Source organism: Anomaloglossus baeobatrachus, chromosome 4 (genome assembly GCF_048569485.1).
Source record: "Anomaloglossus baeobatrachus isolate aAnoBae1 chromosome 4, aAnoBae1.hap1, whole genome shotgun sequence".
NCBI classification, from domain to species: domain Eukaryota; kingdom Metazoa; phylum Chordata; class Amphibia; order Anura; family Aromobatidae; genus Anomaloglossus; species Anomaloglossus baeobatrachus.
In genome coordinates, this window is record NC_134356.1 from 43682736 (window position 1) to 43696944 (window position 14209).

Genomic DNA, 14209 nt, shown 5'->3' on the forward strand with positions numbered 1-14209 from the left:
TTAGATGGTTATGGTTAGAGGGTTAAAGCATTAGGGTTAGAAGGTTAAGGCTTTATGGTTAGGATTAGAGGGTTAGGATTAGAAGGTTAGAGTTAGGGCTAGGGGGGTAGGGTTAGAGGGTTAATGTTAGATGGTTAAGGTTAGAGGGTTAGGGTTAGACCATTAGGATTAGAAGGTTAGGTTTAAAGTGTTAGGGTTAGAAGGTTAGGGTTATACTGTTAGGGTTTTAGGGTTAGGGTTAGAGCATTAGGGTTAGAGGGTTAGGTTTAAAGGGTTAGGGTTAGTGAGTTAGGGTTGGAGGGTTAGGGCTTTAGGGTTAGAGGGTTAGGGAGTTAGGGTTATATGGTTAGGGTTTGAGGGTTTGATGGTTAGGGTTAGAGGGTTAGCGCATTAGGGTTAGAGGGTTAGGGCTTTAGGGTTAGGATTAGAGGGTTAGGGTTAGAGAGTTAGGATTAGAGGGTTAGAGTTAGAGGGTTAGGATTAGAGGGTTAGAGTTCGAGAGTTAGGATTAGAGGGTTAGAGTTAGAGGGTTAGGATTAGAGGGTTAGAGTTAGAGGGTTAGGATTAGAGGGTTAGAGTTAGAGGGTTAGGATTAGAGGGTTAGAGTTAGAGGGTTAGGATTAGAGGGTTAGAGTTCGAGAGTTAGGATTAGAGGGTTAGAGTTAGAGGGTTAGGATTAGAGGGTTAGAGTTAGAGGGTTAGGATTAGAGGGTTAGGGTTAGAGGGTTAGGATTAGAGGGTTAGAGTTAGGGCTAGGGAGTTAAGGTTAGAGGGTTAGTGTTAGATGGTAAAGGTTAGAGCCGTGTTTCTCAACACCAGGCCTCAAGACCCACCAACAGATCGTGTTTTCAGGTTTTCCTCAATGTTAGACAGGGAATAATTCCATCACCTGTGCAACATTGAGGAAATCCTGAAAACATGATCTGTTGGTGGGTCTTGAGGCCTGGTGTTGAGAAACACTGGGTTAGAGGGTTTGGGTTAGAGCATTAGGGTTAGAGGGTTAGAGTGTTAGGACTAGAGGGTTAGGTTTAAAGGGTTAGGGATAGAGGGTTAGAAGGTTAGGGTTAGAGAGTTAAGGCTAGAGGGTTAGGGTTAGTGCTAGCTGTTGTTCCATTGGAGGAGTCTGGTCACATGTTCCTCCATATGAAGCCATATTGAGAACTGCCAGTGGGGAAGGCTATGCTAAGAGCTTCAGGAGGAGAACCCATAATACTTATATATTAGTAAGGTCAAAAAATCATGTCCTCAACACATTTCCTATATAAAAATGGGCAAGTGGATAACCCCTTTAAGGGCAGGATTAGACTGGGCTGGTTCTGGTGGTTAGGTACCTTGTTTTACCATATTATAATTACCCTTTTTGGTCCCCTTATCTATTACTCTTTTTATATTCTGTCTTACCTCTTTCTAATATGTAGGTTACTCAGAGATTTCTTCACCATCTAAATCTGTTCCTGGACACACGGAGCAAAGATGATGAGTGCGAGTGTAAAAATAGACTGCCAAAAATACCAGGTATTCCTAATCTCCCGCTGCAGCACGGACAGCGTCTCCAGGCAATACCGCCAACCTAAATAGAGGAAGGATTTCTGCAGCTGAATATTTTGCATCAGTTTAGATTGCTTTTATTTTTTGGAGGTTTATTATTTATTCCCCCCCCCCCCCCCCACCGTAACAAACCTTTTTCTTTTTTTGTTTTGGAAATTTTGGAGGGGTTAATAGACATAAATAATCATCACCATACAATAAAATTTAATAAAAAAATGTTGCTTTTTTTTTTTTAAATTCAACTTTTTTTTTTTATTTAATGTCAGTAAATAGAAAGATTTCATTCTTAATGAGTTAACTGAGAGACCATTAGTGAGCTGGTTTTCACTCACAGGGAGTTTGTATCAGAAAGAGCTCACTGAGTGAGTCTTGGTTAACTCATTCTGCAGCCTGCAAGTCATTTGAAGGTTTGTAACTCCTTTATTTTTATTTTTCTGAGGTCTTCTGTACTGATTTATAGCCATAGAATACACCAAAGTTGAGCTAAACCTTGGTGTGGTCATTAATCAACACAGAGGAGCTCAGAAAATAACAGATAAATTAGTAACAACCTGCTTAGCATAAAGAGCTCACTGAGTGACCCTAGGTTAACTCATTCTGCAGTCTACAAATCAATTGGAAGTTTGTAACTTGTCAGTGTCAGTAAATAGAAAGATTTCATTCTTAATGAGTTAACTGAGTGTCCATAAGTGAGCTGGTTTTCACAGGGAGTTTGCATCAGAAAGAGCTCACTGAGTGAGTCTTGGTTAACTCATTCTGCAGCCTGCAAGTCATTTGCAGGTTTGTAACTCCTTTATTTTTATTTTTCTGAGGTCTTCTGTACTGATTTATAGCCATAGAATAGACCAAAGTTGAGCTAAACTTTGGTGTGGTCATAAATCAACACAAAGGAGCTCAGAAAATAACAGATAAATTAGTTAGAAACTGCTTAGCAGAAAGAGCTCACTGAGTGAGTCTTGGTTAACTCATTCTACAGCCTGCAAATCAATTGTAAGTTTATAACTTTTTTAGCTATCTTTTTTGTAGCTCCTCTGTGCTGATTTATAACCATAGAATACACAAAAGTTGAGCTAAACCTTGGTGTGGTCATAAATCAACACAGAGGAGCTCAGAAAATAACAGATAAATTAGTTACAACTTGCTTAGCATAAAGAGCTCACTGATTGAGTCTTGGTTTACTCATTCTGCATTGGAAGTTTGTAACTCCTTTATCTCTTTCTGAGCTCCTCTGTGCTTATGTGTTTATGAATACAAACCACATCAAAGTTGAGATAAACTTTGATGTGGTCATAAAGCTTAGAAACAGACAAATGTTCTACAAACTTCCAATTGCTGGCTGCAGAATGAGTTAACTGAGAATCTGTCAGTGAACTCCTTTTCATAGGGCGTTTGTAACCCATTTATGCCATTTTTCCTGCGTGATTTATGACCACATCCAGATTTAGATTTGATGTGATCTATATAGCGCTATTAATTCCATAGTGCTTTACAAATGTGATTATTTCTGTCCCCATTGGGGCTCACAATCTAAATTCCCTATGAGTATGTCTTTGGAGTATGGGAGGAAAACTGAGAAACCCACGCAAACACAGGGAGGACATTTGGTCTGTGGTCATAAATAAAGACAGAACAGCTCAGAAAAAGACTGATAAAAGTCCCTTTTCAGAGCCAGCTCACTGATGGATTCTCAGTTAACTCAATTTACAGCCAGTAATGTGCAGGAAAGAGAAAAGAGGTGTGATCATCACTGTCCCCATTGGGGCTTACAATCGAAACTCCCTATGAGTATGTTTTCGGAGTGTGGGAGGAAACCGGAGAACCCGGAGGAAACCCACAGAAACACAGGGAGAGTATATAGTCATTAATAAACAGAGAATAGCTCAGAAAAAGACAGCTAAAGCTCACTTTTCAGAGCCAGCTCACTGATTGTTTCTCAGTTAACTCATTAACGTGCAGGAAAGACAAAAGAGCCCGGAAAACCCAAACGGTACAATATTTTTAAAGGAACCCAATTGCAAAAATAATTATTAACCCAAAAGGCATTCATTTAAGTAAAAAGGAATTGTGATAAAGACATTACAATCCAATTTCAATCAATTTCAGAGCCAGCTCACTGATGGATTCTCAGTTAACTCATTAACGTGCAGGAAAGACAAAAAAGCCTGTAAAACCCAAATGGTACAATATTTTTAAAGGAACCCAATTGCAAAAATAATTATTAACCCAAAAGGCATTCATTTAAGTAAAAAGGATTTGTGATAAAGACATTACAATCCAATTTCAATCAATTTCAGAGCCAGCTCACTGATGGATTCTCAGTTAACTCATTAATGTGCAGGAAAGACAAAAGAGCCCGTAAAACCCAAACAGTACAACATTTTTAAAGGAACCCAATTGCAAAAATGATTTATAACCCAAAAGGCATTCATTTAAGTAAAAAGGAATTGTGATAAAGACATTACAATCCAATTTCAATCACTTTCAGAGCCAGCTCACTGATGGCCTCTCAGTTAACTCATTAATGTGCAGGAAAGACAAAAGAGCCCGTAAAACCCAAACAGTACAACATTTTTAAAGGAACCCAATTGCAAAAATGATTTATAACCCAAAAGGCATTCATTTAAGTAAAAATGGATTGTGATGAAGGCGTCTTTAAAGTAAAATGAGCTCGTCTAAAGCTGTTGCAAAGGAAAGGCTTCATTCCCAGTATGTCTCAGGCTTTTCTTGGCATGATGGAGCTTGTGGTCTCGTCTCGTAGACTGTTGGAACGTCTTCTGGTTCTATTGTGCGGATCCCGAGTATTGTCTGCGCCGGTGAAGATCCCAGGAGCTCAGTCAGCAATGTATTCGCACGACGTTGTGTGTTTTCATAAAGCATTGACCTAATTATTTCACAGATCGCTCTTTTCCGCAGCTGCAGATGCATTTCCGGAAAATAAATAGGCTTTCAGAGCCAATGAATGGCGCTCATTCTTTAATGTCAATGAGGCACTTTCTTAAGAAAGAGACAGACGATGTGACTGTCCATTTGTATAATTAGGGGATTGTAGAATGCGGATATTCAATGTCCGGGTCTCTCCGTCACTTTAATGTTTCCGTCTGACCCTGCCGGCTGGAACGATGCCGCTCTATTCAGTTTTGGTTTCCTGCCATTTTATCGTTAATGGTTACGCGGCACCAGTATGAATGGATCAGGCTATGGATACATTTACAGCACATTTTAGCTAAAGTAATCCATTAATTTCCTGTTTTCAGTGCAATTTTACTTGTAAATTGTCATCCCCATTCACTCCTAAAGCTGCTTTCAAATTACTACGAATTGTCCCATTAAAGGGGTATTCACAAGTTTGGAAGTTATCCCCCATTCATAGGATAGAGGATAACTTACAGATCTCTAGGGGTCTGGCTGGTGTGACCCCATCGATCACAAAAAACAGCTAGGAATGGATCGGAGGTCAATCAAGCACATTGCCACTCCATTAATAATTATTCACGCTAGCCAAATCCAGCAATCAGCTATTTCCCGTGGTCCAATTTAAGAATGAATGAAGTGGATGTGCCCATGATTGACTTCCAGTGATGGATGTGCCCATGATTGACTTCCAGTGGTGGATGTGCCCATGATTGACTTCTGGTGGCGGATGTACCCATGATTGACTTCCGGTGGCGGATGTAAACATGATTGACTTTCGGTAGTGGATGTACCCATGATTGACTTCCACTGGTGGATGTACCCATGATTGACTTCCGGTGGTGGATGTACCCATGATTGACTTCCGGTGGCGGATGTACCCATGATTGACTTCCGGTGGCGGATGTAAACATGATTGACTTCCGGTGGTGGATGTAGCCATGATTGACTTCCGGTGGTGGATGTACCCATGATTGACTTCTGGTGGTGGATGTGCCCATGATTGACTACTGGTGGTGGATGTGCCCATGATTGACTTCCAGTGGTGGATGTGCCCATGATTGACTTCCGGTGGCGGATGTAAACATGATTGACTTTCGATGGTGGATGTAGCCATGATTGACTTCCTGTAGCGGATGTACCTATGATTGACTTCCGGTGATGGATGTGCCCATGATTGACTTCCGGTGGTGGATGTGCCCATGATTGACTTCCGGTGGCGGATGTACCCATGATTGACTTCCGGTGGTGGATGTAAACATGATTGACTTTCGGTGGTGGATGTAGCCATGATTGACTTCCACTGGTGGATGTACCCATGATTGACTTCCGGTGGTGGATGTGCCCATGATTGACTTCCGGTGGTGGATGTACCCATGATTGACTTCCGGTGGTGGATGTGCCCATGATTGACTTCCGGTGGTGGATGTGCCCATGATTGACTTCCGGTGGCGGATGTAAACATGATTGACTTTCGGTGGTGGATGTAGCCATTATTGACTTCCACTGGTGGATGTACCCACGATTGACTTCCGGTGGCGGATGTACCCATGATTGACTTCCGGTGGCGGATGTACCCATGATTGACTTCCGGTGGCGAATGTACCCATGATTGACTTCTGGTGGCGGATGTACCCATGATTGACTTCCGGTGATAGATGTACCCATGATTGACTTCCAGTTGTGGATGTGCCCATGATTGACTTCCAGTGGTGGATGTGCACATGATTGACTTCCGGTGGTCCAATTTAAGAATGAGTGAAGTGGATCTGCCCATGATTGACTTCCGGTGGTATGAATGAATGAAGCAGATGTGCCCATGATTGACTTTCGGTTGTCCAATTTAAGAATTAATGTAGCTGATGTGCCCATGATTGACTTCCGGTGGTCCAATGTAAGAATGAATGAAGCGGATGTGCCCATGATTAACTTCTCATAGTCCAATTTAAGAATGAATGAATGATTGACTACTGGTGGTCCAACTTAAGAATGAATGAAGAAGGTTTGCCCATGACTGACTTCCAGTAGTCCAATTTAAGAATGAATGAAGCAGATGTGCCCATGATTGACTTCAAGTTATCAATTTTAAGAATGAATTAAGTGGATGTACCCATGATTGACTTCCGATGGTCCAATTTAAGAATGATCGAATCGGAGGTACCCATTATTAACTTTCGGTGGTCCAATTTAAAAATGAATGAGGTGGATGTACCTATGTTTGACCTCTGGTGGTCCAATTTTAAGAGTGAATGAAGTGGATGAGCCTATGACTGACCTGGTGGTCAGCTGCCACAGTCCCAGTCACTTCCCTGGGAATGGTACCTGGTGTCTGCCTCACGGTGGATGCATAGTTAAGCCCCTCCTACTAAAGAGTAAGCCCGGGTCCCACCTGTAGTCCAGTGGGTCCACTAATCCCATTCGCTGCCCCTACATTGGCCACAAGTATTACAGATGGCTTATAAGCCTCCTTACACTGGCATGTGAGCCATGTCATTTTTCACAAGGAGAAACATTGCCCCAATCAAAACGCTTTCTTAGAGCAAAATGAGAGCTCATGCTTTACACTGATGAGGAGCAACACCCTGAAACATATGTCTACAAATTAAGATTTTGGTTTGGCTTTTATCCTAAGTTATATGGCAAGACTCGTTAAAGGGTTGATATTGATTTTTAGGATTGTTACTTACAATAGTTGGCACTAAGGTTCAAGTCCTCATCTTCTCTGAAAAGGCAATTTGGATGATGGTTAGGAACAAATTTTATGGGTTGCAAATTATCACGAGGTGGATCAGAGGTCATCTAAAGGGTCGTTAAGACATAGCGATACACCATAGATCTAAAAATACCACTCTCTCACTTACAAAGGAGTATCTCCTGGAAGGACAGAAAATCAGTGGGCTCGCCTTGAGTCATTGACTCACTAGTGCCACCTATTGGATGTAAATACCCTAACTTATGGTTTAGACAAGCCATCTAGAGATATCTTTATCAAGGTTCTTGCCCCTTATTAGATGAGAGTATGGTTTGGCAGGCTCAATGAGACGCCCTTGATGCAGCTTTAAAGGGGATGCATCTTCTCGTTATGGAGACCAGATACTTTGCCACCATATGAGAAGACACATGTATTACATATGGTTGGTTGCGAGTCGACCCTGTATACAATTTTGTATTTCGAGAGGGTAAAAAGACTATCCAGCTTTGATTAGGAGACCATCCAGCCTTCATAGTGTCATAAATGTTATAATTGTATTACGATAATTTAGTAGACCCTTCCAGATCAAGGAGACATCCTTCAGAAGACGCCGAAATGATCTCTAATGATCCTTGTCATGGGTCAAAACAGCAAATGTTTAACGTGATTTCTTTTCCTTACCATAAAGGCGACTATTTATAGGGAACTGACAAATGAAAGTCAAGATACAGAAAATGAGAAGGCGAGATGATTGACATGGTATATGAATGATGTGTATCTATGGCTACATACGCTAAATAATGTATATATATTATATCATGTCTATTCACAAGACCTGGTATGAATGAAAGTGCTCAAAAATGGTCTAATTTAATCAACAAGACATATAGAAGATCAACTGGTGTCTACCGCCAGAAAAGGCGGCCATTTTGAATCAATATTAATTAGCAGCTAAACACTTAAGATGTATGATTCACTAGTACGTGAGAAGACTCTACTGTCTTGAGGTGGTTTAGAACTTGGTTGCACCTGTCATTTGGGTGATTACAGCATTTTCGGTAATATTCTGTGCTGCTTATTTAATAGTAGACTTTAGGACTCATTTATCAAAATTGTCTCATGATAAAACTTCATTTGTTGACCATGGTTTTGATAAATGAGGCCTAAAGAGAACAAATTATATCTCCACCTTTATGGTATATCCATTAAATATTCCATACATTTCCAGGTACCATCTTAAGAACACGGCTCCTCACACCTCCTTCTAGCTTCATGAGATGGTGGTCCGGGTGTGAATGGAGAGGTGGTCTTTCTTATTTGCAGCTCTACTTATTGACTTCACGAAAACATTCAAAGAGTTTAGTTTGTGGCAGTTTCCATAATGTTTTTAGAAGTTTATTGAGACTCACATCTAGAGAAATACTGCTTTAAATGATAAAAATTTGGGCTTCATATTTGGAGGAACGGCCCAACACAAAGTTCTAAAAATAGGGTGTCCTGGAATTACTATTAGAGTTGAGCAAAAACATTTGTTCTGCCCTGATCCAGTGTCCAACCCAGTCCTCCATAGAAATCGGGCTAGACAGTCTTCACATCTGCTTACGGCATACTTGGCCCAGCATTTCGGGCGTCTCTGGCACTTACTAGGATATGTAATGTTATGATATCACGTGGGGCTGCACACAGTATCACGATGAACCTCGTGTTGTGACGTAATGATGTTGCGGGTCCTAATAACTGGCAGTGTAGCAATTTACTCATCACCCCGGCCGTGTCACATCCTCTTCCGCACTCCCCCGGCCAGCCACATGTGCTCCTGCCTCCTTCCCCTACCGGACCCTGTACATGCCGCACAGGGTTCCCAGAAGTGTACCTAAGACGTACGCCCTCCTCCTAAAGAGCTGGCGTGTCATTCTCGAGACATGCCTATGGCTGAGAGGTAATGTGTATTTAAGGCACCCTCCCATTAGGAGAGATGCCTGTGCAACGCTTCTAGTTAGTCAGTCAGTCTCCAGTCTGCTAGCTAGTGTTCAGGTCCTTAGCGTCTGTCCTGTTATCCCTGTGTCTGTCTCCAGTACCTGCCTTCCCATACCTTTCTATTCCTGCTGTGCCACCCCTCCTGTCCGTACCCTCTGTCCAGCCTGCCTCAGTAACCCCCGCCTGTACCCAGCTATTCCTGAGTCCATCACCTGCCATGGGGGTCAGCTGCCACAGTCACTGTGGTACCTGGCGTCCACGTCCCATTGAGCGCTTAGTTAAGCCCCTCCCACTAAATGGTAACCCTGGGTCCCCCATGTGGTTCAGTGGGCCCACTAATCCCACTTGCTGCCACTAAACCGGCCATAAGCGTAATAGCCAGAGGTGCCCAGGGTGCTGGACTGAGAATGATCGACACAAGAGAGGAGAGACAACTCTGGTCCGGCTGCCATGAAAGACCAGACTGGACACTGGGCTAGGGCAGAGCAAATCTTTTTGCTCCGCTTTAATTTTTTTATTTTTTGAGGGATCACAGTTATTAAAGCAGACCTGTTAGGATCGCTGAAATGTCTTAGGTTCAACTTTATGTCTACATAGGGTTTTGGAGCTCTGTATGAGAAAAGCAGCGCTTCAATACATATGTTAACAAATTAATCAACTCTGAATTGAAAATGTAAATCATGTATGGTTTATTTGATATATCAATGTTATTTTGAAGTTTTTTTAAATATACCTATCCTTATGTATCAATATTGTTTATATTTTCTCTTTTGTCCAAAACTATTATCTCTCAGGCTATATAGTATATAAGATTTCAGGCACTTTATCTTTAGACTTCTCCTGCCCAGGACTCTGGTTACCCAACCTCACTTTCCTCTTCTGTTTGTGATCCTTCAATTCCTTTGCTTCCACAGATTCCTTGTTCCCAACCCCTGTTATGCATATTACCTCCTTCAGATCTTCACCCTCAAGGGTCATTCTCATTGGGTTCATTCTGGGAAGGCACCAGCAGTGCCAATTATATTTGGTGGGAATCGATTCGTAGGGCAAGGCCCATCGGTAATATTGGCAAACTCTGACCGCTGGATGGGAACCCTTAGGACTGTTTACTATCTTGATTAGCTGGCTGTCATGATCCAGGTCTGTAATGGCCACTGTGGTTTGATTATTTCACCCAGTTCCGACCTGGTCATGTCAGGGCTTAACTACTCCCTGTCTCACTCCGGTTTCCGGGACACTATATCCTAGTTCTCCACCTCCAGTTCAGTGCCAGTGATAGTTTATGCTCTGCAGCGTGTGTTACTGGCTCTGGTGAGTTACCTGATCTGTCTTGCATCCTAGCTACCTTGTTCTGACCCATATTCTCCTCATTTGCCGTCTGTCCCAATCCCTTACTACCCACTCCGGTCTACTGTGTACCCTTCCCTGGTTGTCTTATCCCGGTCCCGACCTGCTTGTCCTCCTCCCTTGTTTGTATTGGACTTTCCTCGTTCCTATCTTGCTTCATATGGGACTTCCCGGCTTCACCTGACCACGATTTGATTATCCCTTTGCTATTGACGAGACTTCCTGCTGTTGACCTGGTTTACTGACTACTCTACTGCCCTCTGGTGGTTTGCCTGCTAACTTCACTCCGAAGCTACACTGTAGCTTCAGCATCTCCCTTAGTACAGTGTGACACCAGCATGGTATGACGTCAAAGCCCAGCTAATCAAAAGAAGAGCCGAGGATTCCAAAAATTAGGAGGTGGATCCTACGCTCTTGTCTAGCGGCCAGAGATTACTGATGTTGCTGATGGACCAAGTCCTGAGATCGATTCTCACCAACTCCAGTGCCAATGCATCCCTGCTTGAACTGAGAACCTTTGCATTATTTATACTCTTGGAATGGAGCACAAGCTAATGGGTATTCATCAACACAGCATGGGCTTTTATGAATACTGATGATCAATGCTGTAATCCATAGAAGTTAGCAATTTGAGTGAATTTCAGTGAAATTTCCATTGACTGCTTTGGGTTACATCTCATTTATCCTTCACCAGTCTTCATAAACTCTCCCAAAACGGGCTACATCATGATGATTGATGACCACATTGCTTTAAGTCATTGCGGCACTTTTGAACCGAGAAGGTTCACAATGAAAAAACACAATAACCCATAAACTATTAAAAATTTTGCAATGTTTTTTTCCTTATTTTTATTCATATTTTACATTTTTTTACATCTTATTTCAATGCAAACTTTATCTGGCAATGACCATAAAAGAAATGTGGTTTCAACGTAAAAATCATTTTTCTCACGTCACATTTATATTATGCACCGAAGATCACCATTTTCACCTAGACACACAAAAAACCACGTGGGTTAAAAAAAGCGTGAATATATTTTTTGGAAAAAAAAATACGGGGTGAAGTTCTTGCTTTAACACCTTTCACTGCTTAGATTCTCAGCCGTGATGGGTCAACCTAACAACCAATTTATTTCTCTGGAAGCGTAAAACCTGTTGAAATTGGGTGTTCAGACCAAAAAAACAATAATACATATCAATTCCAACAGTATTGGTATATAAATTTTACTAACGAGTAAAATAAAAATCCAGAGAAATAAAAAAAAAATCTCCTTTGTTTAAAAAATTGTATTCTTTAAAGCACTGCCCCTCCATAAGTTTCATTGTTAAAGATAGTACAAAAAAATTCAAAAACAAAATTTTTTTTAAAAAATCCAACTCAATGGTGGCTATTCTATAATTTTTAATTTGTCAGCCTGAGAAATGGTCATGTCACACAGCATGGAACAGTAATTGTACACCATTGAAAATGCATGTTAACCATGGACAGGGGCAAGATGCTTTAAGGCCTCTTCTATAGGGTAATTGTTATCTTTCTACACAAAAAAGGATTCCTTTGTTTGTCTAGTTTCAGAAAATGTCTAGTATGTTTTTCTTTGTTTAGAGCATGCCATTTGGGGGAAAGTATGGACCCATATTAAAACCCGTTGCTCACCCCCAGTGTTCCTGGTCTGAGATGATAAAGGTATATAGTGCACTTATATTTACTTCACTTTGTTACGTGTTAGGTAAAACCAAAAAAAAAAAAATCAGAAGATGTCTTGTTAAGATTGACCCAAGGTACAGCAGTTTTGTCAAAGCTGATGGGCATCATTTTATGTTATCCGTTATCATATAAACATAATTTCCTTCATAAAAATTACATTGCTCAAAAGAAGGGATGAATGCGGACCCCATCGCTGTACCATATGATTTTACAATTAGCAATTTAACTGCTTTAATATTATATGTTACACAAATGGGTTGACGAATAGAAAACGGATTGTGGCAATGAATCATACAGTAACACAATTTGTACCTGGCTTATATAAATTACAACATTTTGCCATAATCACTAGTGTTAGCCGATAACATAATTTTAGTGACTGGTCTTTCCTCTTCACTTATGACATACCGGTATGTCAGTTCTGTAGACTATACAATGGGGGAGATTTATAAAAACTAGTGCAGAACAAAAATGGAAAGTTTTCCATAGGAACCAATCAGGTCACTGCTGTCATTTTCAGAAAAAAATCAAAAATAACATCTGCAATCTGATTGGTCATCATGGATCACAACACTGTTTTTAAACTGTACTAGTTTTGTTTTTTTGTCTTTTTTATTTGATAAATCTCCCCCCATATATCTTTCCCCCTGCAAAATAATTTCAATGGAGCAAGGAAACTAATATTGAAATTAGATTTGGTTTGCGCTGTAGTTGACTTGCTGACTGGCAGGGCTGATTGATATTTTGTACTTACAGCGTGATGTGAGATGTTGTATTTAAACATTTTTTTTAAGTCTTGTTGTTAGTTAATCAGTTGATTTTCTCCAGTGATTCGTCATTCCATTCACCATATTTATTTCGAAATATATCGCAGTGCTTCGCACTCTGTCTTACACGGACGACTCCATTATATGTTGTTTTGCGTGCTTTCATCTTCCATCTAAATTTGTTTCTTTTTTAGTATTTAGGATCGATGCTGATAAAGGAATTGAGAGGAACAGAGTCAACACAAGATGCCTGCTCAAAAATGAGGGTAGGTATCCATCACTTACTACTTATTTTGTTCTTGTAACTTGTTTTTTTTGCAAGAACTGTAGTTTTTGTTGGGATCCATTTGACATTATGATTTTTTCTCATTCCACTTTTTCTGCGAGGTGATGTGACAAAAAAAGCAGAAATTATGCCACTTCGATTATTTTTAATTATTTCAGTGTTCACCATCCGGAATATATATATATATATATATATATATATATATATACTAGCCGTAGTACCCGGCCTTGCCTGGGATAGTAACTGAGCGTCTCTCTGTCTGTCGCACTCTCCCTCTCTGACTGTCTCCCTCTCTGTCTGCCTCACTCACTCTCTGTGTGACTTTGTGTGTCTGTGTGTCTCTGTCTGCCTCTGTCTCTGTCTATGTGTTGCTCTATCTCTGTGTGTCTGTGTTTCTATGTGTCTGTGTCTCTGTGTGTCTCTGTCTGTGTGTCTGTTTCTGTGTCTGTCTCTGTGTGTCTGTCTGTGTCTCAGTCTGCCTCTGTCTGTGTGTCTCTCTGTGTCTCAGTTTGCCTCTGTGTCCTTGTGTCTCTGTCTCTGTGTGTCTCTGTCTGTGTTTATGTCTGTCTCTGTGTGTCTCTGTCTGCATCTGTCTCTGTCTCGGTGTCTGTGTGTGTCTGTCTCTGTGTGTCCTTGTCTTTGTGTGTTTTTGTGTGTCTCTGTGTGTCTTTCTGTGTCTCGGCTTGTATCTTGACCTCATCTCTGTCTGCTCCCAGTGTCCTGCCTCTACCTACTGGCTCCTGACCTCGGACCTCCTCCTGACCATGCCCCCGCCTGCTCCCTGTATCCTGTACGTACTCTCCTGGAATCCTGAACCTCGGCTTGTATCTTGACCTCATCTCTGTCTGCTCCCAGTGTCCTGTCACTACCTCCTGGCTCCTGACCTCGGACCTCCTCCTGATCATGTCCCCGCCTGCTCCCTGTATCCTGTACGTACTCTCCTGGAATCCTGACCCTCGGCTTGTATCTTGACCTCA

General features: G+C 41.4%; 1 protein-coding gene across 4 annotated transcripts in view; it reads left to right on the forward strand.

Moving 5' to 3' along the window:
- Positions 1 to 14209, forward strand: part of ANKS1B (ankyrin repeat and sterile alpha motif domain containing 1B) — a 168271-nt gene that overhangs the window by 110643 nt on the left and 43419 nt on the right. For 2 of the 4 annotated variants that reach the window (XM_075344279.1, XM_075344280.1), the window contains exons 4-5: positions 12078 to 12158; positions 13141 to 13212. In XM_075344279.1, coding sequence (XP_075200394.1) covers positions 12078 to 12158; positions 13141 to 13212 — 153 coding nt within the window. The remainder of the gene's footprint in view (positions 1 to 12077; positions 12159 to 13140; positions 13213 to 14209) is intronic. The other 2 variants (XM_075344281.1, XM_075344282.1) reach the window with 1 other exon arrangement.